Raw genomic sequence first — 27,751 nt, 5'->3', positions numbered from 1 at the left:
CTGGTTGACGCCATCTCCATGGCACGCCTTTGTCCCGAATCTGCCGATTCAACAGGCCACTCCCTAGAAGTTAGGTTGAGAACTTTTAACCACCCATCCCCGCGCACAGCCTTTGCCCATGTGCAGTGGGTTTGGCCACAGGGTTTGCCTATGTCAGTGGATCTGTGAGTGGATGACTGAGTGTCTGAGTGTGTCTGAAAGTGGGTGTGTGATTGCATGAGTGGGTCTGAGAGGATGCATGAGTATCTGACTGGGTGTGTGAGTGAGTACATGTGTCTCTGAGTTCATGTATGAGTGAATGAACTAGTGTATGAATGAGTCTGTGAATGTTTTTTTTTTACATGTTTTTGCATATTCTTGAATATTCTTGAATATCCTTGAATATCCTCAAATTTTCAAGGATATTTGAGGATATTGCGAATGGTGAAGAAAAATCATTTTAAACCCATAATTTGACCCCAGTACACCCCTATATCACATCTCTGCCGTGTGGCTACCTCCACCCTGACCCCTTATACCACTTATCATGTCTATTTTCAGCTCTGGGGACCCTCTCCCATAACATCAAATGGCCGTCGCAACTTTCTAGTCAGGTTGTGGCCAGCCAATTACAGCCCTTCTATTTGTGCGTGCATTCACAAAAAATTGCGATTTATTTGCAGCCAGAGACAAATTTGGATTTTCCTTAATTTCTCATAAACCACTGAACAGATTTACACCAAATAACCAAAAGCACAGTCTGCGTACTGAAATCTGGCTTTCTGCCAAACTTGGTGTAATTCCATCCAGTGGTTCGGGCTTTAGTGGCGTCTAAAGTTCCTATGGAAATTAACATGGGAAACACAACTTTGTTTGAACCCCCCCCTTTTTTCTCGGCCTCCGATTGATGGATCACCCCAAAACTTTCCATGCTGAACAAGAATCACCGGGGCACATTTTTATGGAAAACTTTGTGAAGATTCATCAATAGGAAAGTCAAAAAACACTTTCAATATGGAAAAATGGTCCTAACTATTACTACCTACTGGCAACCTCCAGTAGATAATATATACATATATATATATTAGAAATACTATAGATATATAGTATTTATATAATGTTTTGATTAGCAAAACCTATTAAAAAGGATCTGTAAAACTTGCTGCAGGATAGCTCCATTAGGTATATTTAAGTAAACTTGAATGTAACTACTTAAAGCCATATACCTTACTTCAATTCTTGATGCAAGCTAAGCTTGTAGCAGTAGATGGCACCTTCAAACCTGACATTTTTTAAGTGAATGTAGCAAAAATTCCACAGTCAATAACCATTGCAAATACTGACAAATAAAAAGTGGTCTTTGCAGCTTTTTTCTCAATGAGATTAATCACTATTATCCTTGGAGTGCTTAATCTTGGGCTCCTACTCTTGAAATTATCTTTGTATTCATCTTTGTATTCATCTTTGTATTAATCTGTGGCTGTTTTCGTCAAATTCAGAGGTAGATCTGTCTTCGCTTTTATTATTTACAGTGGGAATCCCTTCTACCCTCAGTCCTTAACCTCTTTCACATTGAACCTATAGTATTTACCTCCGTCCGCCCCGATGTGACCTTTGTATTTACCAGTGGATCCCCTGTTGCCCCTCTTCTTTTATACTAATGCATGTAGAATTGGTGTAGATGGTTTTGGGGCGGGACCTGATTTAGGATATATATATTGTTAGGGCGGGGTTTTGGGCGGCCTCTTTTGACTGTGTCACACCTCAAGAGTCAGGGCATGGTCCTTTTGGGCTGTAGGTAGGCCTTTTTGGGAGTTTCGGTTTCGTTGGTGAGATTCGGTTTTGTTGGAAAGTTTTGGTTTTGTTACTTTTCAAGTGATAATGGTGCGTAGCTATAAAGTTGTGGAGGATTTAAAAGCATTAATGGGCAAGAGTAGGAAGGATTTGTTACAGGCAGGGGTTCTGGAACAGGCTTGGGTTGGTCTCAAAGGGCCTAGAAGAGCCTCTGCAGAAAGCGTGGCGGCAGTAGTTTTAGCATGCGCTTCACCTGTTAGTGGCAGTAAAAATATAAGCAGAAAAGTATTACAGGGCGGCGGGCGTGTGGTTCACCTGATCATTTGGGCAATCATGTGCGGGGCATAATGTTGAAAAGGTGCTTTCTGTAGAGACCAGTCCGCGTGGTGGGTGTATATTACCACGCCGTTCAGGGATGTCGGGAAGGCAGTGTGTAGGGGCTAGAGGTAGAGGCCATCCTGGGAGGACTGCAGTGTGCAGAGTGAGCTGCTTGGGGGCTCGCTTTGTTGATGCGAATGCGTAATATGAAGTGTGCATCGAAATAGATGAAGACTTTGGCCGGAGTCAGGTCAGACAAAAGGCCTGCATGGCTCATTAGAGGAAAGGTTCTGGGGCGCAGCAGCAAAGATGGCCACCGTCATGAGATTAAACGAGCCGATTGTAATATCAGACTCAGAGCTAGATAATGATCTGCTTATTGAGAATTTTAGCGCTGATGTTGCCATTTATGAGCAGGAGCACTGATTTGTTGGTGCTGCACAGCAGGAGCCACAATTACTGCATAGGTGGGTCAGCCCTATTAAAAATAAAGTGCAAAGATGGCATGTTAAGGAGAGTGGGATGGTACCTGTGGGCTTGACATTGAGGTCTGAATGCAGGAGTAATCAGTTAGCAGAATGTGATGAAAGTTTTATTGATGTTCGGCAGGTGCAGGTTGAGGAGAGCAGCTCGCAAGAGGAATGTTGGCTTTCTGAGCCACAGGGCAGCTCATGTATTTGGAAAGGGGTTTGACAACACCTCAGGTCTTCATGGCTCTGAGGATATGGCTAGTCAGATTGCAGCGGGGAAGAGGCGAGCTACTTTGGCACCACTGGTGAGGGTCCGGGCACCTTCAGGACATTGGTCAGAAGAGAGGGTTGTACCCCAGGATATAGCTGTTTGCACTCACTTGGTGGAAGCTTTTACAGCTCCCGGCAAGTCAGAGCAAACACTCCGCTTTCTGCAAGTGGGAGCTGTAAATATGTGTGCAGGGAAACCGATGAAACATTGCTCCTGAAAGCAGGGAGCTGCTTTTTAAAGCTAGCATGGTGGGGGTATTGGGGATTCCCCCTGAGGTCCTGTCACTCTCTCCCTTGCTCTCACTTTATTCCATCCCATAATGGGATGAAAGAGAGCGAGAGAGATATTGTTGTTCCAATAGTCACTCCATTCAATGACTTCAAAGCGTCAAACTAGCAAGATGTTTGGAGCAAATGTTATACTTACGTTTTGATGGACAGCAGACCAAGGTCACTTCTCGCTAAAGGTAAAGCTCTTGGACTGTCAGTAGGTTGAAAGTTCAAATCCTAATATCTAATGACAGTATGCCTGTTAATTTTGTAGTGTTTTCACTGTTAAACATTCGTAGTGATGGAACATTGAGGCTCTTTTCCCCTCAAAATCTCTGCGTTGAATGCCATAGCTAAGTCTGGACACTGCACAGTAAGAAGTCACCTTTGGCCTAGTGGTCAAGGTCTCAGACATGCACACTGAAGGTTAAGGGTTCCAATCTAAGTGAGTCTGTGGTCATTTCCTGCTTTAGTTTCTTTTCAACTATAAATATTTAATTTACATACTAAAAGGTGATTTCACTCTTTTCAATTGAAAAAAAAAACATTTTTCTTTTCAATTTGTCCAGAATTGTCTCATTCTAAGTATATCATTCATCAAAGCCAAAAAACTCTCTCTCTCTCTCTTTTAAATTCTCTCTGTGAAATCTTTCTCTAAATCGCTTTCTCTCATTCAGTTTCTCACTTTCCCAGTCTCTCTCTCTCTCTCTCCCTTTCAGGGTTTGGTGGTTAGGATGGCAACCCCACCTCGCAGGTCAAAGGCCATAGTGGCACAAGGTTGGGTGGTTATGGGGTGTTGGCCGAAGGTTGTGCACAGTGCTTGTTGGATTAACATATAGGGCCTTATTACGAGTTCAGTGGACGATTTAGGCTTTCCACCGAACGTCCGAGGGTGAGGTTGCAACCATATTGGCTACCTCACCGCAAGGCTCATTAAGACTTACTCGCTAGGTCAGCGGGTGGAAACCTGAGTTTCCACCCTCTGGCCTAGTAGGAAACACCCTAAAGCATTGTCTCTGGCTCGATATCGAGTCGGCAGCAGTGCTGTGGGATGCAGGGAGCACCAGCACCCTTGCAATGTTCACTGTCTGCAATGTAGACAGTGAACATGGCGAGGGTGCTGGACAGGGGGCCCCTGCACTGCCCGTGCCAAGTGCAAGCAGCGCTGAAGTACTGCCCTGGCGGATTAGGATCCCGCAACTGCCAGACCACTGGGATCTCTGATCTTGGCGGTGCTGACAGTCAGACCGTGGCACGACCACCGTGGTCATCAAATGGCACTCGGACTGCCGCATTGGTGGCAGTGCGACCATCACCGTGAGTCTGGTGGTCTAGTGACCGCCAGAATCATAATCAGGCCCATAGTAATGAAAATTACTTTATGTTAAAAATACATAGAAATTCACTTAAAAAATACAAAAGGTTACAGGGATGTTATAGTTAGGTAATAGAATTTGTTTTTAAAACATAGAAATTCTCATTTAAAAAAACAAAGGTTACAGGGACGTTATAGTGAGGCTCACATTTTTAAATTTAGAAAACCATAAAAATTCACCCATTATAGTTAGAGTTATCTAAAGTAACTATAATTCCTGCCCTAGGGTAACTATAACTCGTGCCCTTGCTATGTACTGCTGATTGCCCCACAAATTATGGCACTCATGACATCTTTGATAACATTATTGATAATATCAATGTAATATTTGCAGTAAACTTTTTGATGAAAAAACTGTGCATGACCAGAGTGCAGGGCAAAATGTATAGTTACTTGAGAAAACTCTAACTAGAACAGGTGAATTTCTATGGTTTTGTACGTTTAAAATGTGAGCCTAAATATAACATTCCTGTAACCTTTGCGTTTTTTAAGTCCAATATAGCTATATATATATATCTATATATATCTATATATAAAAATATAGATATATAGATATATAGATATATATATATATATAAACAAGCATTTGCAATGCAACTGGTCTTGCATTTCTCCGAGTTAGAGCTAATAGCAGTTGTAAACTCCCAACCAGACTTTTCTTGCCTCATTAAATGGAAAAGAAAAGAGTGCGATCACGCTGCTACAGTTCACTCGTAGTGAAACCTATCGGCAAAAGTGCAATTATCTATGTAAACGGCAAAAGTGCAATTAACTATGTAATAGCGTCAATGTCATGCAAAGCGCTCGACTTCTGCCAAGCGAGATTGCGCTGCGAAAAAAGAAGTCCACAAACCGGACGGAAAACAGAGAGCCTTGTATGTTTTCAGTACTTGGTTGTTGCGCTCGAGGAGGTCTAACCACCGGAAAAGGCATGATGTGTGCATGCCTTCCACTAATGAAAGCAAGCTGATTTTAAAAGTCAAGCCCACGAACCAATGTAAGACACTGACGTGACATGGATGGGGCTCCGAGCCATTTTCTAACTACTACAGCGTCTTGCAAGCGATACGCATGCACGAGCGCATGCTAGCGCATGCTCGACCCTAGAAAGGAGGTGCAAACACTTTGTTAATCCATCTGATATGGTGCAGAGGTCTGATTTACTGTGAATCCAACTGATCTCGTGCAGAGCTCTGATTGACTGCCAAAACTGCAACCAGGGAGCATTGGCAGCCATTTTGGGTCTGTGACTCAGCCGAGTCCCAAACAAAATAAGAAAAAATAAGAAAAGGGGGCAAGGTAGGGATACTTGACCCTCTTGGTCTTGTGATAGGGTCCCTCAGGGACCTTGGCTGGGCTAAAAAGCATTTATTTAGATGTTTTGTGGCAAAAATTGTGTCAGATTCATATATTCAGGAGAACATTTTTAAAAAGCCAAGTGCGGTCTCCTGTGCTTGTTAGCAAGTTAGCTTCTGGGAGGGCCAGGTCGCGGGTGCATGTACTAAAATAAAAGAAGGAGGGGGGCACATCGGCCCACCTCCCTGACTCTTTTGAGCCTCGGGGACCACCACCTCCCTGGGGCGTTATTAAAATATTGGAGGGAGCTATGTTGCCCCCCCCCTATAGGGCTCATATGAGCCCCGAGGACCACTACCTTCTTGGAGCCAGGAACATAATTAAAACCAGTGTGTGCCCCACTCCCAGGCCATATACGGCCCCGGGGACCACCACCTCCCTGCGGCCGGCCTGTGAAAATTAAAGTGGGGGACCACACAACCCCCCACCTGGAGCCAAGAATTGCCCTGGGCACCCACACTCCCCAAGATTTGCTCCTGCTATCTCCTGAGTTGGCCATCATCGGGAGACAGCAGTTTGCAGAGTCTGCTCACAGCAAGCGGGAGCAGAGTTTGCTGGGAGCATAGTTTTCATCTGTTGCCCTACCTTTTGTCATGCCGACAGGGAAACAGATGAAAGGATTGGTCCTGCATGCAGGGAGCTGCAGTTCATGCAGTTCCCTGCATGCAGAAACAATGCCAGCTCCCGCAGGAGGCAGGAAGCTGGCTGGGACTGCAGGGGGAATTCAGGCTCTCCTGCGGTCCCCATCAATGCATAATGGTTTCCAGGTACAAGTACCTGGGCCCGTGGGAATGTGGTTCCCAGGGCCAAAATTGGCCCTGGGAGGGGGGACCTTCCAATAATTGGTCAGGCTCTGCGAGATGGGGTCACCGGGGCCAAATTTGGCCACATTGCCCCACCCCCTTTTCATTATTGGCTTGTCCTCAGGAATGGGGTCCCTGCCGCCAAAATTGGCCCAGGGAGGTAGGCGTTCCATTAATTTTCTGGCCACGCTGATGTGGTGCCCAGGGACAAATTCAGCCCAGGGAAGGGGAAGGCCACATGGCCCCCACCCCCTTTAATAATTGGCTGGGCCCCAGGGGATGGGGTCTCTGGGGTCAAAATCAGCCCAGGGATGGGAGCCACACAGCCCCCCTCTCCTAATAATCATTCTCTGGGCTCCCAGGATGAGGTTCCCGGGGCCAAAATCGGCCCAGGGAGGGGCTTTGCATGGCCCCTCTCCCCTTATATTCATTTGCCGGGCCCTGAGGGATGGGGTCCCCGTGGCCACAATCAGCCCAGGCAGGGGGATTACACAGCCCCTTCATTCTAATAATTAGCCGGGCCTCAGGGGATGTGGTTCCAGGGGCTCAAATCGGTCAGGGAGGGTGGCCCTAAGGGTGGTCGGCCCGAGAGCTTGGCTGCAGGCCAGGCCGTGCACAATAGTGACTGAATTAACATAAAGTAATTAAATATTACTTCACGGTAAAAAAACATAGACATACACACAAAAAAAAAAAATGTTACCGTGAAGTTATAGTTAGGAAATGGAATTTAAAAAACCATAGCAATTCACTTAAAAACCCAAAGGTTACAGGGATGTTCTAGTTTGGTTCAGATTTTACACACACAAAACCATAGAAATCGAGCTGTTATGGTTAGAGTTAATGCAACTAACTATAGCTCGTGCCCTAATGTATCTATAAGACTCTCTCTCGCCATGCACTCCTAATTACCCTAAATTTTACATCACTCATGACATCTTCAATAACATCATTAATAATATCAATATAACATTTGCAGTAAAATTATTGATGAGATAACTGTGCATGCCAGGGGCGCGAGTTACAGACCACCTATAACATACAGCCTTTTGAATGTCTTATTTGCCCATAAATCTGACCCAAAACAAGTCCATAGACAATCATCAGTTATCTGACAAGAGAGCACACTACTCCATCCAATCACACCACTGCCCTGTAGGGGCGTAACAGACAATCCTGCGGGCCCTCTGCCATCCAATCCGGAAAGGAGTCTATCAACACAAGTGAGCTATGAATGATTAATTTAATAACAAGTCTTAAACACAGCTGCTGTATTCTCTGTTTAGCAGGAAACCAAGACCTTTGAGAGATATGAAAAACAAACTTAGTTTCTCCTTCAGTAGGGTGGGTAGGTGAAGTCCTTTTTAAGTCAAGCGTACCAGACAGCTTTTGCTGAAAACACCTTGGAGACATTCAGAAAAGCATCTCTAGGAATACATTCGGCCTTTGCACATCGTTGGTTTTGTAATTTGTAACTTACATTTGCTAGTTTTCTATTTGTTGGCTTTATTTGTTAATGTTAAATGTGCCATGTAATAATGGAATCTTGTCTCCAAGATTCCACTCACCATCAAAGTGCCCTGGTGACAGTTGGAGGCTGCTGAATGGGAACGAGAGATGGCTCTTTATTGTACTCTGCTCCTGTGAATAAACCTCCACCTAGTGTACATCACCTTTCTCATAGTGTGGTGATCACAACATCCTTTTAGGCAACGAGGGACAGAGCCATCTCTGGAAGCTGTGAACCCACAAATGCAATAAGCTGTGAACCCACAAATGTGGAGATTACAACAGTTAGTCTATCTAGTGGAGCATACCCTGTTTACTTTAGCCTTCTACAAACTTGCTTTCCGTAAATAGACCTTTACATTTTGTTCTTATCTTATCATATTTGATTTGCAGTCAAAGACAGAGGTCAAACATCAGGCTCTATATTCCAAGGAAACTTGCTTTTTACTTTTTTTTCTCTGAGTTCAAAGTGAGAGAATTTATATGATAGTCTTGCTGAGTACCAATCTGAGACAAAAGGTTGTAGGATGTTATTTTGTTTAGCACACAACAAAACTTAAATGTCTGTAACTGAAACATTTTCAGAATATATACCAGAATTCTGAAGTGTGGAGGAATCAAATATTTTAAAATGATCAATACAAATCAAAACACTTGGAGATTCCATTTCCACACATTATTGTTTGCGATCTGTGTAATTTCTTTCAGTAAAAGGGTATGTCTGTGCATATGTATTGGCCATTGATTGAAAATGTGTTGTCTGCAGTGGCAGTATGCTATCACACCATACATACTCCACTCTATGCAACTCCACTATACAACACTCAACTCCACTCTATGCCAGCCCACTCTAAAACACTTTGACACACTATGACAATCTAGTCCCCTCTCTGCTATGCCACTCTACTGCATGCCACTCTACGCCACTTCACTCTATGCCACTCCAGTTTACAGCACTCCACTGTATGACACTGTACGCCACTTTACTCCACACTACGCCACTGCCCTCTATGACCTATGATACTTTATTCCATTCTGCACTATACCCGTCCACTCTGCAGTACTCTGCTGTATGACAATTGACTACACTTCTTAACACTCTACACCCCTCCACCATGTGAAACAACACTATATTCCACTGTATGCCACTCCACTCTATGTCCCTGTACTCTACACCCCTCCACTTTATGTTCCTCCAAACTATTACCCTCTACTCTATGACCCTGCACTCTATGAATTTCCACTACAACAAAAGACTCTTTGCAACATTCTACTTTATGACACTTTACAACACTCTATTCTACTCTATTTAATTATATGGCACTTCAATCTAGAACACTCTATGCCATTTTACTGCACTCTATGCCTCTCCAATCTACAATGTTCTATGACACTTTACTTCACTCTACGCCACTCTATGTTCTGCCTCTCCTCTCTATGACAATTTTCTCCACACCACTCTGCACCAGTCCACACCACTATACGGCACTACACTCTACTCCACTCCACTCTACAACACCTTTTTCCCACTTCACAACACTTTACTCCACTCTGTGCTATGCCACTCTACCCCCTCCACTCTATGTCACTCCACTCTACGAAACTCTACTCCACTCTATGCCATTAAATGCCACTCAACTCCAATCCACTTTATGACACTCAACTCCACTCTACTCCACTCTATGCCCCTCCACCTTTGCCCTCCACTCTATGACACAACAGTCCATTCCACTACACTCCACTCTACAACACTCTACTCCATTCCACTCTTTGCTCCACCCTATGCCATTCTGCGCTACTATAGAACACTCTATGACCCGCCACTCTACAACTTTCCACAACACTCTACAACCCTCCATGATACTCTGACACCCTACTCTATGCCACTCCACTCTATGGCATTCTACAACATGTTGAGTCCCTCTATGGCACTTTATTTCCCTCTACAACACTTTACTCCGCTACATTGTACTCCACTGTATGATAAATTACTCCACTCCATGAGGCACCACTCTACGTCCCTCCACAACACTCTACTCCACTCTACAACACTCTACTCCTCTTTAGGCCATGACACTATATGCCTGTCTATTCCACTCTACGCACCTCTATGCTAGGCCCCTATATGCTATGCCTCTCCACTGTATGCCACTGCACTCTATGCCACTTTACATCACTCCAGTTTACACCACTCCATGACACTCCACTCCAATCCATGATACTCCACTTTAATCCACAACAGTGCACTCTAACCCAAAACACTCAACTCTACAAAATTCCACTCTACGACACTCCACTGTACAAGTCTATGCCACTCTCCAACACTGTATGACACTCCAATTTATGGCACTCCACCCTACTTCACTCTCCACCTCTCCACTCTACTCTATTGACCACTCTCCTCTAGGCCACAAACTTTTCCATGCTGAACATCAGCCACGCTGGTGTACAACATAGCTAAAAAACATTGACAAAGCCAATAGCTCTTGCGTAGACAAGACTTATTGGCTTTGCTAATACTTTTTATAGAGAATGGAGGATCCCTTGAGGGGTGATCATTTTATAGCAGTATAAAATTGATCAATTTAAGAAATGAGGGATGGTGTGTTTACTCTACAGCACGTTATCAGCCTCTACAGAAGAAAAACAAGGTTAGGAGACTCCTGCAACAGAAAATGTGAAAGTAAACACAATTGGGAGGCAGTGTATAAAGGGGTGCTACTGTTTGAATGTCTGTTTAGCAAGCCATGGGAGTAACACAGGACCCTGCAGTCCCTTTGGTGCCGGAGCCCCCAACACTTTAGGGACTCCCAAACCTTTAGGGGCTCCCCACTGATCCCAAGACCAACGAATACCTGCGAAATATGGGAAACTCAGGGGCCTCTTGTCACATTCTGCAGGTAGGCACCATCATCTTGTGTTATGCTACTGGTGCCATGGTCAGTCAGAAGAACTGAAAGAAAAGCAAGTATCTCTACAAACTTTAAACCTCCAGTTCCAACAGTGATTCAATCTTCACGCAACTGGCCTGAACATTCTAAGGACCTTAGCCCCTGGAAGGTGCTTCTTGTTGCTTCCATCTACTCTCCTATACAGGCCACAAAGACAACATCAGTAAAGCAAGCTCCATCAGCCCTAATCACTGGTTGACTGATTGCACCTAAACAGAAAAACTAATTTACAATAACTGAGAAATCATGTCTATGAAAAACTGAAGTGGTGCAATAGCTCCACATTAACCCTCCATTCTGTTCACTTGCCTTTGTGGTATGGAAACTGTGACGCAATGTTGTTATCTATATCGATGATCAAAATGTAGAACTATATTGGGGAGTTTCATTATGCCCCGCCTGCACCATTTATTCCATATTAGGCTTTCCGCAGAATTCAATGATTTTCCTTGCCATTTCTAACCTTTTGTCTAACAAAATTGAACCTGAAAATACTTCCCTCAGAGGTCACACATTGGTGTCTCAGACCCAGGTCTTTTGCCCTCTGCATGGGCTCCTCATCACCACATACGAATCAAGATCAGTGTAATTGCCCAAATGTCAAATATGCCACAAATCGCAAGATTTACTGGAGAAAGGATTGACAGAATTCAACAGATGATAATAATGACCATGCATGGTGAGAACCTCAGTGAGGCTAATGAAAGGATAATGGCTAGAAATGTGGGTGGGCAGGACCATTGAGAATGGTGGTCCGAGCCAGGTATTAGATTCTCACGGAGTGATGAGGAAGGACAGAGAACAGGAACCTCTGTATGTGGGACTTTGCCTTATATAACACACCCTTGATGGCTCTAGATGCCATGGTTTGGGAGGGATATTTGTTTTTTCAGTTTTCCTATTGGGAGGCCCACTTTCACTAGTTGTTACTGGGTTAGAATCAGTCGTGAGGTTGGTGGAGGGAGGTGGAGCTTTTGACTTCCTTGCGTCAACCTCATGTAAAAGGCGTCGGCACACCAAATCAGTCTCTTTCGTGCCAGGATCTTTCCTCTTGGGGTTTCTAGAAGGCTCCTATGGCCTCTGTAGAGAGTAACTCATTTCTATAGATAGACACCGCTCTGCCAAGGATATTTCTTTATCCAACACCCCCACTGCTTGTATCAGGACAGAGTCAAGTGTAGCACTGCCTGAAACTTTAGTGACAACTTCTTTATCCCCCTGCAATTTCAGTTTACCCATTTTAGCTCATTGTATTGCTATTCTCCAGGCAAAGGGCACTCACCATCAAGTGTTGTGAGTACACGAGCCAAGGGGGCTGGGCCAGCCCAGGCTATTCCAGGTTATGACAGGCATAGACAGGCCTGCTTTTGGCCTGTTTTTTTCCCAGGCACACACCTGGGTGCCTCCCACTTTATGGTGCATCAGCGGTGCAGTGGTTAGGGCAGCGCCTCCTCTCTGTGCACAGTGTATTATGGATCTGCGAGTCCCTTGCATCACCCAGTGCCTCCAGGTAACAACAGAACGTCCATAATATTGAAGCCCTTCATAGACATCATGCAAGAATGTATAATTCGGACCGCATATTTTTCAGTCATGACTAAAAGTACGACCTCAACAAACTATGGGCCTGAGTTAAAGTTTGGCAGATGGGTTAGTCCATCTGTTAGACTTGGCATCCTTGGTATGGTCTCCCCTAACTTTTTGCCTCTGTTTCCCAGGTTGTTGATGTGTTCTGGACTCTGTTTCTGCTGGTTTTGATACTCTGGGCACTTTACCACTGCTGTCCAGTGCTAAAGTGCAAGTGCTCCTATGTAAAATGTATGTGTAATTGGCTTTCCATGATTGGCATATTTGATTTACTAGTAAGTCCTTAGTACAGTGCACTAGAGGTGACCAGGGCCTGTAAATCAAATGCTTCTAGTAGGCCTGCAGCACTGGTTGTGCCACCCACATGAATAGCCCTGTAAACATGGCTCAGCCCTGCCACTGCAGTGTCTGTGTATGCAGTTTTAAACTGTAAATTCAACTTGGCAAGTGTACCCACTTGCCAGGCCTTGCATGCAAGGCACCCCTAAGGTAGGCCCTCGGTAGTCCCATGGGCAGGGTGCAGTGTATGTTTAAGGTAGGACATATACTAATGTGTTTTATATGTCCTAACAGTGAAATATTGCCAAATTTGGTTTTCACTGTGCAAGGCCTATCTGTCAAGGAGACCAGATCCTCGGGGCTTGCGCATGTTCCCAACATGTCCACCTCTTGGCAGATCCAAACGCCACTAGTAATATAGCACAGAGTTAAAGAATGGCCAAGTGGGGGAATGGGTTTTCGGTTGGGAATAGCGAGGAAGGAGACCTGTGGAAGCAAGAGTTAAACACAATTGCAAGATTAATCACAATGACTTTCAATAAGTTTTGTTTCAAATAAACACTTATACTGAAAAAGTGAATGGCCTAAAGCTTCACTATAACTAGGCCTCAAGAATCTAGGTACCTGGAAATCAAGAAAGGTTATGCTAGGTTTGAAACGTAAACGCTCTCCAAATAGTTCTTAGAATAATCACTGCATTATAACAAGAATCAAAAAGCACATGGTTTTTCTCCGCATGAATGAACTGTACTAGAACCATGAATAACATGGCTACGTCACTCTCTGATTAAGAGTTCCAAGACTCAACTGTTCAGGAAATATTATGCAGCTTAATCAAACTGCAAATTAAGATTTCAATGTCTAGAAATGATCGCGCACTCTGCCGATCTGTATTTCAAAAGTTAAACGCCTGGAATGAATCGTGCACACTGTTGCCGATTAGAACATCTAGAGTCAAATGCAATGAAACGATTGCGCACACTGCCGATCTGTAATTCAAGATTTGAATGCCTAGAATGAATTGCGCACACTGTTGCTGTTTCGGAATTCACAAAACAAATGCCATGAAATGATCACGTGCACTGCCGATCTGAATGCCAAGAAGTAAATGCCAGGATTGAATCGCGCACACTGTTGCCAATTCGGAGTTCACAATACAAATGGCACGAAATGATCGCGCTCACTGCTGATCTGAATGCCAAGAAGTAAATGCCAGGAATGAATCGCGCACACTGTTGCAGATTCGGAATTCATGATACAAATGCCATGAAATGATCATGTGCACTGCCTATCTGAATACCAAGAATTAAATACCAGGAATGAATTGCGCACACTGTTGCCGATTCGGATTTCACAATTCAAATGCCATGAAAACAATCGCACATGCGATTTCAAATTTAGGCCGAAAACTCGAGTGTCACTGGAAACGGAGTCGGGGGCCTAACCCGACCTCCGCCTTACCGCCCTGCTTGAGGATCACCAAATAAATGAGGGCAGGCCTGTAAATTGCTGGATAGGCCTCCGGGACAGTAGCTCTGGAAAATGCTGCTGCTCTGCACCGGGACCTCTGAATAGTGAGCATGTGGAGCTGGGCTGGCTCCCTTATATAGAGCCAAGCCCCACCCACGAGCCACACCCAACCATGCTGCAAGAAAGGCTTCTAGAAAGTCTTAGAATAAAGGACCACACCCTGTAGTCCTGCAAACAAGCCTTGCAAATGAACAATGAATTGCAAACCGCATTAATGACTTTTCAAGGTAAAAGCTCTGCAATGCAAAAGGTTAACATACTGCATAGAAACACAATGCATGAAATATGCCTTTGAATAAGAACTGGGTTTTTGCATTTACGTCGCCTGTAGGGCGCACACTGTCCTGATGTTGACACTATCTCTCTCGTAGGTTAACATGGGGCTGCCTTTAAGTATTATTAAAGTGCAGATTCCCTTTGGGAGCATATAGAAATATGGAGTTTAGGGTCTCTGAACTCACAATTTAAAATTTAAATAGATGTTACCTATTTTTCTAAGCTGGTGTGGTGTTTATTTTGTAGTGTTTTCATTGTGTTACTGTGTATATTGGTACAAATACTTTACACATTGCTTCTGAAGTTAAGCCTGTCTATTCATGTCAAGCTACCAAGGGGGTGAGCGGGGGTTAACTGAGGGTGATTCTCCTTTACCCTGACCAGAGTGAGGGTTGCTTGGACAGGGGGTAACCTGCCTGCCTACCAAAAACCCCATTTCTAACACGATCACAAACGTGATGGAAGTCCCGACCTCTGTATTAGGATTACTCTAGAATATTATAGGATCATAATACGGCGCACAGGATACCTGTCACATTTGTGATTGAATAACTCCATCCAGCAAACTCTAAATCAGGCCCTATGTATCACATAAGCATAAATTCATTGTTTTATGACCATCTGTCCTAAATGAGATAAGGGCAACTTTCTGTTATTATTTTGCTTCACTGCTACAAGTATTACTTGCTATGATTTTCAGGATCTTTACTGGATCTTTTCTTTGTGCGCAAGGAAGAGACTAATCTAACAGCACCTAAAATTAGATACAGGACTAATTTCCCAATCACTGTTGTGTCTTATACCTTTGAGAAAGCTTCCAGCGTGAACATTTGTGTCTGAATGAAGGAAAACCATATTACTTCAACATTATGGATATCTGGTTGATAGAAAACAATACAAAAGTGACATTTGTAATGCCATCAGTAGAAGCAACAGTGATAAATAACAAAACAGCCAGTGGGGCTGATTCAGTAGTATTTACCAGGACAGGAATTAGTACTCCTGTAGAACTCTTGTACATACTCTAATTTATCTTTGTGAATTGGGTAGAAATCTTGAGCTCCCTAAAAGTGCAAAGAGAGTTCATTCCCTCATATTCGTATTAATGGTAGATGATTGAAGATTCCCATTGTAATCCCTTTTTAGACATTTTGGTACCAATAGTCATATAAGAGTACACAAAAGGGTAGTAAAGGAGTACTACTGTATGTACCCAAAACTGTTTTTTGTGAGATTAGCAGTCTACGTAGTAAACCTTTAGGAAAAGTGAAACTTCACTGTGACTGTTCCATAATACTGCAACAGAGCCACCACAATAACATTCCACAAATGCTTATGGAATATTAAGTGTGTCTGTGTGAAGAGCATGGCCTGTGGTCTTGAGCTTCACAGAGCACAGTGACCAACCACATACCATACCATACCATTGGGCGTATGTTATTCTGCACATAGATTGAATAAGGCATACGGAAATGTTGTCAAGAAACTAAAATGCAAATACACACATCATTAATCAAAACTATGTGGTGCTTGACAGACATAGAGTAATATGTTAATTTAGTTCCCTAAAGTTTTGTGGTTCTGGTTGTATACAGGCATTGTACAGCATGCATGCCAGCATACATTTTCAAATTTCCAATTTCCTGCAACAATAGAGAAGTTCTTTGCAGAACAAATTTATGCACATCATAAGCACATTACATACCCTGAAGTGGAAGATTCCTGCATATTTGTGATTAAATCCTTGGTTTGTAGGAATCACATTCTCCAGAAAGTGGGGGCGAATTGTCATAGCACCTATTACGGACAAAACCCAGCAATCTCCTGTGAGAAGAAAAAGACATAGCGTGTGATTATCATGACAAAATAATTTTTATGCGTTTATAGCACTGACATTTCCCACTTAAGTCTTAAATATCTGGATTACACAATGATGTTAGTTTATTTGAGAGTGATTTGAAATAACACCAGGAGTTGGCTCCTTCGCTATGGAGGAGCGTTGCCTCCCCGGCCAAGAGCCAGGAGATGAAAAATGAAATGATAGTTCCACTATTGTTTCATTTTTCATCTGCTGGCTCAGCCAGCAGTACATGGGAGAGGTAGGGCTGGACCATGGAGGTGTTAGCTCATCAGACCTTAATAATTAAAATTATAAGAGAGATGCGAATAGGCCAATGAACTGTTTGACTCACTTTGAGGTTTTCCCACTGTTAGACTTTTCATCCTTGGCGTGGTCTCCCTTAACTTTTTGCCTCTGTTCCCCAGGTTGTTGATGTGTGCTGGACTCTGATTTTACTCTTTTTGTTACTCTGGGCACTTTACCACTGCTAACCAGTGCTAAAGTGCAAGTGCTCCTGTTTAAAATGTGTACGTAATTGGTTCTCCATGATTTGCATATTTGTTTTACTGTTAGGTCCCTAGTAAAGTGCACTAGAGGTGCCCAGGGCCTGTAAATAAAATGTTACTAGTGGGCTTGCAGCACTGGTTGTGCCACCCACACAAGTAACCCTGTAATCATGTCTCAGACAAGCCGCTGCAGTGTCTGTAAGTGTATTTTTACACTGTAAATGCGACTTGGCAAGTGTACCCACTTGCCAGGCCTAAACCTTCCCTTTTCTTACATGTAAGGCACCCCTAAGGTAGGCCCTAGGTAGCCCCAAGGGCAGGGTGCAGTGTATGGATAAGGTAGGACATATAGTAATGTGGTTTATATGTCCTGACAATGAAATACTGCCAATTTCGTTTTTCACTGTTGCAAGGCCTGTCTCTCTCATAGGATAATGTGGGGGCTACCTTTAAATATGATTAAAGTGTAGATTCCCCTAGAGAGTAGATGGACATGTGGAGTTTGGGGTCCCTGAACTCACAATTAAAAAATACATCTTTTAGTAAAGTTGATTTTAAGATTGTGCGTTTGAAAATGCCACTTTTAGAAAGTGAGCATTTTCTTGCTTAAACCATTCTGTGACTCTGCCTTGTTTGTGGATTCCCTGTCTGGGTCAGTTTGACAGTTGGGTTGTTTTTCACCTCGCACTAGACAGTGACACAAAGGGGGTTGGGGTGTAACCTGCATTTCCTGATTAGCCATCTCTGCTAGGAGGCTTCACTCTCATCTGAAAGGACTGTGCCTGCCTCTGACAATGCCGGCTCCAACCCCCTGCTGTGTGTCTGATGCCTTGCCTGGGCAAGGCAGGATTTCACAAGTAGGTGTGAGTCCCCTTTGAAGAAAGGTGACTTCAAAGACTAAAATGGGTATAAGAAGGACACCCAAATCTACAGACTTTAGAAACACTTCTGGAACCAAGAGGAACCTCTGCCTGGAGAAGAGCTGATAGCTGAGGAAGAAGTGCTGCCCTGCCTGTGACTGTGCTTTGTGGAGCTTTCCTGCAGTGCTGCTTCTGCCAGAGTAAGAGGGCAAAGACTGGACTTTTTGTGCCTTCCATCTTGTGAAGAAATCTCCAAGGGCTTGATTTAGAGCTTGCCTCCTGTTGTTTGAAGTCTCAGGGACAGCAAAGACTTCTCTCTGCCAGCACCTAGAGTCTCGGGAGAGACTCCTGCTCTGACAAGTGGTGCCCTATCCAGTCCCTGGGCCCTTGAAAGGAAAGCTGGTGGAAATACAAGGAAATCGACTTCGGACGACTCCGGACCGACGCCGCTGCTGATTTCGGTAACGCCGCCTGCACCTGACGCTGTGACCCTCGCTGGAACGCGACGCTCTTCGCAGGCCCGACGCCGCTGCAGCCCCGCTGAAGTCCACGACTCCGTGGAAGTCGCCGCACCACGTCGTGACCGACGCCGCTCGAAGTGCACGGATTCAACGCTTCACACAGATGCCGCGATTCCCGACTTCGCGCATCGGCTTGTTTTCACTCTTCACCAAAGGTACTGTACTTGGGGGTCTACACGACTCCGTGTCCGGCGCCGCTGGTGTCGGCTTGTTGGGAACGACTCCGTCACTACGCCGTGTTAACATCTCATCGAAGCATTTTTGTTTCTAAGCGCTATTTTTGAGTTTAATCTCTAAAATTCATAACTTGACTTGTGTATGTCGGATGTTTGTCGTTTTGGTCTTGTTTTGTTTAGATAAATATTTCCTATTTTTCTAAACTGGTGTTGTGTCATTTTGTAGTGTTTTCATTAAGTTACTGTGTGTGTTGGTACAAATACTTTACACCTAGCGCTCTGAAGTTAAGCCTACTGCTCTGCCAAGCTAACAAGGGGGTAAGCAGGGGTTAGCTGAGGGTGATTCTCTTTTACCCTGACTAGAGTGAGGGTCCTTGCTTGAACAGGGGGTAACCTGACTGTCAACCAAAGACCCCATTTCTAACACCCACCATATATCCCGTACATGCACAGATCAATATTCAATAACAATCCATAGCATTAGTAATCAATGGAAGTCAATAGAAGTCAATAATAATTGGCATCACACACCAGGACCTTGCAGTCATGAATAACCACACCTTTATGTAAAAGTTTGAATATTTATTTCCGTATATATTAACAAAGCTAAAGTTACGTAGGATAATCTCAAAATCAATTGATAAACATACAGAAACACTGGCTGTCCGAAGCGACAAAAGAAATGCAATCTAATCAAGGCTTGTGCTACTACACATTCTAAGGTTACAGTACAAATTAATAACAAGAACAACTGCACAAACGATAATACATACATTTAGATTCAGCAAAGAAAAGACACCAGTTGTTATTACATGTAGCAAACGTCTTCAGTGAGCTCCCTAACTACCATCAGATTAGAACTAGCACGTTGGGCTTCATGCAAAACAATTTAGTCAACACAAATTTGGAAAACATCTAATTATGGCTCTATCAAAATTAGCGCGGTTGGTACCTAGAAACAAAAGCAAATAGACATAGCAAACAATATCATAGTCACTATAGATATCCTCATTTTGGATCAGCGAGCAGTGACAGTCTTCGTCATCAGGACATCAGTCTGGTCAGCAAGGCATCAGGATTCAGCATCAAAGTTCAGAAATGGAAAAGACTTTAAGCAGTAAAGTTAAGCACCTCTCTTCTCAAGACGCTCAAGAAAATAGTGGTGGCCTTAAATGGCAAGATAGAAAATGGGCAAATGGTGTCTTCTTCTCTGTGCAGTCTGGCTAAGTTAGATTTCCTAAATCTACTTCCCAAGTCCCTATTGGTCAAGGGATTGCATGTTCACACTTTGTCCAATAAAACTAGGGCCCTCATTATGACGCTGGCGGTAAATCCGGCTTACCGCTACGTTGACAGCCACCAACTTACAGCTGTGGCAGTGGATATTCGTTCACCATATTATGACACACACACCAATCCGACAGAATACAGCCAGAGACACAAATCCGCCAGCCCAAAGGTCAGTGATAAAGTGGCGGTATCAAAACCCACACCGTTACGCCAACAGAACGACGCCCACCAAATCATGACCCATGAATCACCACAGCGGACATTCAATGGCGGTAAACCATTGGCGGTACATACCGCCGCCCTCACAATGGACACCCACAGACAAAACACCACCACATTGGACAATTCAAACAATACACACCTGACACCCATACACATACCACACCCACACACCCACATTACCCACAACCCTTTACGATTACAAATCATTGGCATGAGACTGGCACCAAGACCACTGCCACAACTACATACACACACAATATACACCCATACACCCCTCACACACCCCACTTCACAAACTCCAACACATTTCCAAACACACCATCACCAACACACATCACAGAACACCCATGGCACCACAAAGGCACCCCGTTTCACTGACGAGGAGTTAAGGGTCATGGTGGAGGAAATTGTCAGGGTAAAGGCACAGCTATTTGGAGCACAGGTGCAGCAGATATCAATAGCCAGGAAGAAGGAGCTATGGCGGAGAATCGTGGACAGGGTCAGCGCCGTGGGACAGCACCCCTGAACAAGGGACGACATCAGGAAGAGGTGGAACGAACTACGGGGCAAGGTATGTTCCATAGCAATAAGACACCTGCTTGCTATCCGGAGGACTGGCGGTGGACCCCCACAATTCACAACATGGGAGGAGCAAGTCTTGGCAATACTGCATCCTGAGGGCATGGCCGGAGTCGGAGGAGGACTGGACTCCGGTAGGTCAACTTTCAATAATTATCACCCCCCTACCTGCATGCCATCACATACCCTCACCATCACTCCCATCACTTCACTATATCCCACACACTCCACCATCACATCTCACTAATCCCAATGCCAAGCCCTGCATGCTGTACCAATGCATGGACAACCCTCACAGCCCTGCATGGACACTCATCACAAAACATGCACAGCATAGGAACTAACAATCCCACCATACACTAACATACACAAATAAAAGCTGGCAAGGCAACACCAACCAAAGAGGGGAAGCCACAGATGTCCAATATGTCATACAGATGAGGCATAATACATCATTTACATCACCACAGGTACCGCAGCCAATGTCAACGGAGATGAGGTGCCAGCACTATCCAGTCCCCCAACTGAAGAGGCCCACAGTGATGACAGTTAACTCTTGTCTTCAGGATCTAGATGATCTACCTGGCCCATCAGGGACCACTGGACGGTCGGTTACCCAAGCCCAGTCACAGACCACCACAGAACCTCCCCCATCAGGAAACAACACCACAGCACCCACCCAGCATACCCAAACCTCTGTCCCCAGGACATATCAATCAGCAGTGTGCCCACCTGTACAGAGACCCCAGGCTGCACAAATCAGCAGTGTGCCCACCTGTACAGAGACCCCAGGCCACACCTCACACACAAGACAATCAGGGACCTTGGGTCAGTAGCAGTGGGCACACGGTTCAGGGGACCGAGGCACAGGCCAACAGGCACACTGGGAGGACTTCTGTGTGCCACGGGGAGGACAGGACCAGGGAACCAACTCTCCAGGAGGCGCTCTCTGACATTCTGGGACCCTATCAACATTCCCAGGACACGATGGGCTAGATCCTAGACAACGTGCAGGAGAACAGGCGGCTGCAGGAGGGACAGTATCAGGGTATCAGGGAGGACTTGCAGGCCATTAACAAAACCCTGATCTCCATAGCAGGAGTGCTGCCAGACAGGCCAACATTATGAGGGAGGCAGTGTCACACCAGCTGGCCCCTGCCACTAGCCAGACATCTGAACAGCCTTCGACTTCCGCTGCCGCTAGTGGCCAGGAGGCCCCGCCACAGGACTCACAGGCCACAAGCACCCCTCCCCCTGCAGAAGGTGAACCACCCCGCAAACGTTCTCTGCGATCCAGACAGAAGCCAGAGACACTTGCAAAGACCCCTGCCAGGAAATGAGACTCTCCTGATTTTCCCCCTTGTGTCCCACTCAGTCACCCTGTCCACCTTGAACTGCCATTGCTCCTCTTCCTATGTCCCCTTGGACAATGCACCTGTGCTACGAACAGACTGGAACAATACCCTGGACTTTCCTCCATCATCACCCCATCCAATTGCACTTCCCCCTCTAAATATTAGCACTCCAAGAAACACCCTTTGATATAAATCAATCTTGAGTATGTCACATTTCAAATATGTATTGATTGAAACAGTTACAACCAGTGCAAATGAACTGTAGATAGAATGAGCATAGAATCAATGACCTGTAGCTGGCTGTTGTGATCACACCAGCATTATTTGTCAAATCACCAACATCTGCAAAATAAATAGCCAGAGGTAACAGTAAAAGGACATAGAAGTGGAAATACCAGCATGCCAATGCCACATAGAATACAACCAAAGTCATTGAAATGTAAAGTCGCACTGTCTCACCTGTGTCATTGGAAGTACTGACGAATTACAGGTGTTCTGTTGTCCACATCCTCATCCTCTGCCTCCTCATACTCACTGTCCACAGGGTCCACTGCTACTACAGGGGATCTCCAGTCTCCTACTCCTGCAGAAAAGGGACATGGCGTCTGAGGGCCAGGTTGTGCAACATGCAGCATGCCACCACTATCGGACAGACCTTCTTGGGTGAGTAGCACAGGGATCCACCTGTCAGATGGAGGCACAGGGAACCTGGCCTTCAGGAGGCCAAAGGTCCTTTCAATGATCCTTCTGGTTCACCCATGTGCCTCATTATAACATTTGTCTGCCCTTGTCCTATCACTCCTCACAGGGGTCAGCTGCCATGATAGGTTTGGGTAACCAGAGTCACCTGCAAATATTGAGGGACAACATTTAGCCACACACTATCCTATATGGCCTACACCACAGGCATACACCAACATATACTGGGTGTGAACCAGGGCTCACCTATTTGCCACACCCTGTGCCTCTGTAGTTGGGCCAACACATTTGGGATGCTGCTATTCCTCAGGAGAAAGGCATCATGCACTGACCCTGGATACTTAGCATTGACGTGGGAGATATACTGGTCCGCCAAGTACACCGTCTGCACATTCATGGAGTGGAAACGTATAATTCCTGAACACCTGTTAATTCTGGCGGGGGGACAAATGCTATATGTGTTCCGTCAATTGCCCCAATTATATTGGGGATATGTCCCATTGTATAAAACCCACTTCAAATGCGTGCGTTATTTTTCCCTATGTTATTACATTTTCTATGCAAATTCAACTCTCAGAATACATGAATATTCATTAGTAATTTCATTAATAAAATCAGTGTTAACAGAGGTGTTAGGGAGGAGGAGGAGAGAGAGCACTAAGTGTTCATGTGTATTTGGCCGGCTGTCTGAGGCCGCCCAAACACACATGCGCACATAGGTTTCTCCAACCCAGCTGTAAACACAGTCGGGTTGCAGAAACTGACCAGACCCCAGGCTTGTGTATGAGTGGCAGTGACTGCTGCTCAGACCAATCCTGATGCTGCTTACATGCTATGTTTAGCATGTAAGCAGCTCTAGGATTGCTGGGAAGCCTGAGTATTCACTGTGACACCACATGGAGGGAAGAGCAATGTGAGGAGGCAGGAGGCGACAATAAGGTGTTTTGTTTTTTTCCTCCTCCATCTCTGTCCACTACCTTCCCACCCCTCCCCTTGAGATTTGCGGCAGCCGCGGCTGAATAACACTTGAATTTAGATAGTCTGTTGTACCCACTGTCTTGTGTTAAGGGTGAGATGAGATGTGCAGCACTGCATTTTTTTCTAAAACTAGGTTTAGAAAAGTAATTAAGCACAAATGACTAACCATGGGAAATTACATGGTATTATAACATCAAATAAACAATCATATATGCAGCAGAAAATATCAAGTATAGTTATAATATTACAATAAATCAAAATACAGTTAACTGGCAACGCATATTGTATTAACCCCTTCCCCGCCAGGGACGTAATGGTTACGTCCATGGCAGCGCCCGTGTGGCGCCATGGACGTAACCATTACGTCCTGGGACTGGCAGTCGGGGGAAGCGCTAACGCTTCCCCCGAGGGCCGCCCCCCAACACCCCCAGGCCAGGGCTGAAAGGGGAATCCCCCCGCCCCCCCCCATGACGTCAGCGCGCGATCATGGAAAGGGGGAAAGACGCGCTGGAAGCCATTTGCTTCCAGCGCGTCTAAGGGAGAAGGTGAGTTTTTCACCTTTGTGCGGGGTGGGGGTGCTCTGAGAGAGGCATCGAGGGAAAGGAAAGGGTTTTCCTTTCCCTCGATGTCTCTTTGAGCATTCCTGCTGCCCGATCGCGATGCGATCGGGCAGCAGGAATGCCCACTAGACACCAGGGATTTCAGTATGTGTGTGTGTGTGTGTTATATTAGTGTGGGGGAGCGACCCCTTGGGCAAGGGTCGCTCCCCTTTGATGGCACATGTATTTTACGTCGTTTCTGCCCCCCCTGGGGGCAGATTGGCCCTATTTTTAGGCCGATCTGCCCCCAAGGGGGGCAGAAAGCCACTAGACACCAGGGATTTTATTGTTGATTTGTATTTTTTGTGTTGGGGGGCGGCCCCTTGGGCAAGGGTCGCTCCCCTTTGGGGGCACATGTATTTTACGTCGTTTCTGCCCCCCCTGGGGGAAGATTGGCCCTATTTTTAGGCCAATCTGCCCCCAAGGGGGGCAGAAAGCCACTAGACACCAGGGATTTTATTGTTGATTTGTATTTTTTGTGTTGGGGGGCGGCCCCTTGGGCAAGGGTCGCTCCCCTTTGGGGGCAAATGTATTTTACGTCGTTTCTGCCCCCCCTGGGGGCAGATTGGCCCTATTTTTAGGCCGGCAGAAAGCCACTAGACACCAGGGATTTTATTGTTGATTTGTATTTTTTGTGTTGGGGGGCGGCCCCTTGGGCAAGGGTGGCCCCCCCCAGGGGCGCAATGTATTTATTGTCGTTTCTGCCCCCCTTGGGGGCAGATTGGCCCTATTTTTAGGCCGATCTGCCCCCAAGGGGGGCAGAAAGCCACTAGACACCAGGGATTTTATTGTTGATTTTTATTTTTTGTGTTGGGGGGTGGCCCCTTGGGCAAGGGTCGCCCCCATTGGCCCATATGTATTTTTGGGCAGTTCTGCCCCCCTTGGGGGCAGAGAGGCCTATTTTTTTTAGGCCTTTCTGCCCCCAAGGGGGGCAGAATCCCAATAGCGCCAGAAAGATATGTTTGTATGTGTGCTTTGTGTTGGGGGGTGGCCCCTTGGGCAAGGGTCGCTCCCCCCAGGGGCGCAATGTATTTATTGTTGTTTCTGCCCCCCTTGGGGGCAGATTGGCCCTATTTTTAGGCCGATCTGCCCCCAAGGGGGGCAGAAAGCCACTAGACACCAGGGATTTTATTGTTGATTTTTATTTTTTGTGTTGGGGGTTGGCCCCTTGGGCAAGGGTCGCCCCCATGGGCCCATATGTATTTTTGGGCAGTTCTGCCCCCCTTGGGGGCAGAGAGGCCTATTTTTTTTAGGCCTTTCTGCCCCCAAGGGGGGCAGAATCCCAATAGCGCCAGAAATATATGTTTGTATGTGTGCTTTGTGTTGGGGGGTGGCCCCTTGGGCAAGGGTCGCTCCCCCCGGGGGCGCAATGTATTTATCGTCGTTTCTGCCCCCCTTGGGGGCAGATTGGCCCTATTTTTACGCCGATCTGCCCCCAAGGGGGGCAGAAAGCCACTAGACACCAGGGATTTTATTGTTGGTTTTTATTTTTTGTGTTGGGGGGCGGCCCCTTGGGCAAGGGTCGCCCCCAGGGGCCCACATGTATTTTTGGGCAGTTCTGCCCCCCTTGGGGGCAGATATGCCTATTTTTTAGGCCTTTCTGTCCCCAAGGGGGGCAGAATCCCCATAGCGCCAGGGATACTATGTGTGTGTGTGTGCTTTGTGTGGGGGTGTGGCCCCTTGGGCAAGGGTCGCCCCCCCCCCCAAAGGGTGCAATGTAATCTGGGCGATTTCTGCCCCCTCCCCTTGGGGGTAGATTGGCCTATTTTTTTTTAGGCCCATCTTCCCCCAAGCAGAGAAGACTAGACACAAGGGAAAATGAAAAAATGGTTAGTGGCGGAGTGTTTGTCAACTGGCGAAGTATTTGCTTTTATGATAATAACAGTTTTTCTCCTTTTTGTTTTAGTTCAAAGCTTTTGCTGACTTTGCTGTGGCTTGTTGCAGTTTTGGCAGTAGTTGTCCTGCGGTTTGCGTAGTTGCATGTTTTAGGTAAGTAAATAAATTTACTCCAAGTGAGTATTGTTGCAATGCATGAATGACATGTTTGTAGGTGGTGTACTGAATGCAGGATTGTGTGTGAAATTGTCCTTAGAGTTATGCACAATGATTATTGTGTTGTCTTATGTCTAATTTGCTTTTTTTTTTCTCTTTTTAGTGGGATATCGTTGGTGATTGCTGTGGCTGTGCAGAGTAGTTGCTGGTGAGTCAAGCTTTTTCAGGCAAGTGAGCAGTATAGTTTTTGAGTTTATAATTCTTAGTGATAAACCTATACTTTGTTACTTATCTTACACAGTGCTGGTTGTTGGTGGTGTATTTGTCCAGTTAATTTTTGTAGGAAGGATCATGACCAGCCGTAGGATGACCGCTCAGCAGGTTGTTAGTGTGCTTTTTGAGTCATCTTCTGACCATGAATATGAGACTGACTCTGCATCTGAGGCAGAGGAGGAAGTGCAGGATTCTGGAAGTGAATTTTCTGTCAGAGATGAATCATCTGATGATGAAGCCACTCTCAGTGCTGATGAAGGGCCTGTTTTAGAGGAGGACAGTGATGTGCCAATGGTGCAGGAGCCAGCGGCTGAAAGGCTTCCCATTGGAAGACCTGACGCATGGGTTGCACCAAACATGGAGCAGCCACAGTTGCCTGCGTTTACTGGTTTTCCAGGGTGTCGAGTTAATACGGAAAACTTTTTGCCCGTCAACTTTTTTGAGTTGTTTATGGACGATATATTTTTGGAAGAGATTGTTGAGCAGAATAATTTGTATGCAGAGCAGTTTTTGAGGGACAACGCTGCCAGACTTAGGCCACACTCTAGAGCTAGCCGGTGGATTCCCACAAATCTGGAAGAGTTGAAAAAGTTCTTGGGTTTAACTTTTTTGATGGGGCTGATAAGGAAGCCGTCGCTGTCTTCATATTGGTCTACTAGTCCCTTGATGGCAACTGCTATATTTCCTGCCATCATGAGTCGTAACCGGTATGAGCTTCTTCTTCGGATGTTGCATTTTGTAGATAATGCTTTAGCCTTGCCACGAGATCATCCTGATTCTGACCGTCTTTTTAAGATTAGACCTGTCCTTGATCATTTGGTAGATCGGTTTTCAGAGATCTATGTTCCAGGGAAAGAAATATCTGTAGATGAGTCTTTGGTCCTGTTCAAGGGTCGTTTGGTTTTTAGGCAGTACATTCCTAGCAAGAGGGCACGGTATGGAATTAAATTGTATATGCTGTCAGAAAGTAGTACAGGATATGTTTATAATTTCCGGGTCTACACTGGTAGGGATTCCAATATTACCCCCCTGGTTGTCCTCCCACTTTTGGAGTTAGTGAGAAAATTGTGTGGGAACTTGGTAGACGACTGTTG

The 27,751-nt window shown here is 45.4% G+C and overlaps 1 protein-coding gene across 1 annotated transcript in view; it reads right to left on the bottom strand.

Annotated features, from left to right (window-relative positions):
- Positions 1-27,751, bottom strand: part of LOC138295478 (calpain-13-like) — a 530,338-nt gene that overhangs the window by 307,937 nt on the left and 194,650 nt on the right. The window contains exon 4 of the mRNA XM_069233811.1: positions 16,473-16,591. Within this exon, the coding sequence (XP_069089912.1) occupies positions 16,473-16,591 (119 nt within the window). The remainder of the gene's footprint in view (positions 1-16,472; positions 16,592-27,751) is intronic.

The sequence above is a fragment of the Pleurodeles waltl genome, chromosome 5, assembly GCF_031143425.1.
Source record: "Pleurodeles waltl isolate 20211129_DDA chromosome 5, aPleWal1.hap1.20221129, whole genome shotgun sequence".
Taxonomy (NCBI): Eukaryota; Metazoa; Chordata; class Amphibia; order Caudata; family Salamandridae; genus Pleurodeles; species Pleurodeles waltl.
Note: the sequence above shows the minus strand (reverse complement) of the source record. Positions and strands in the feature narration are given on the sequence as shown.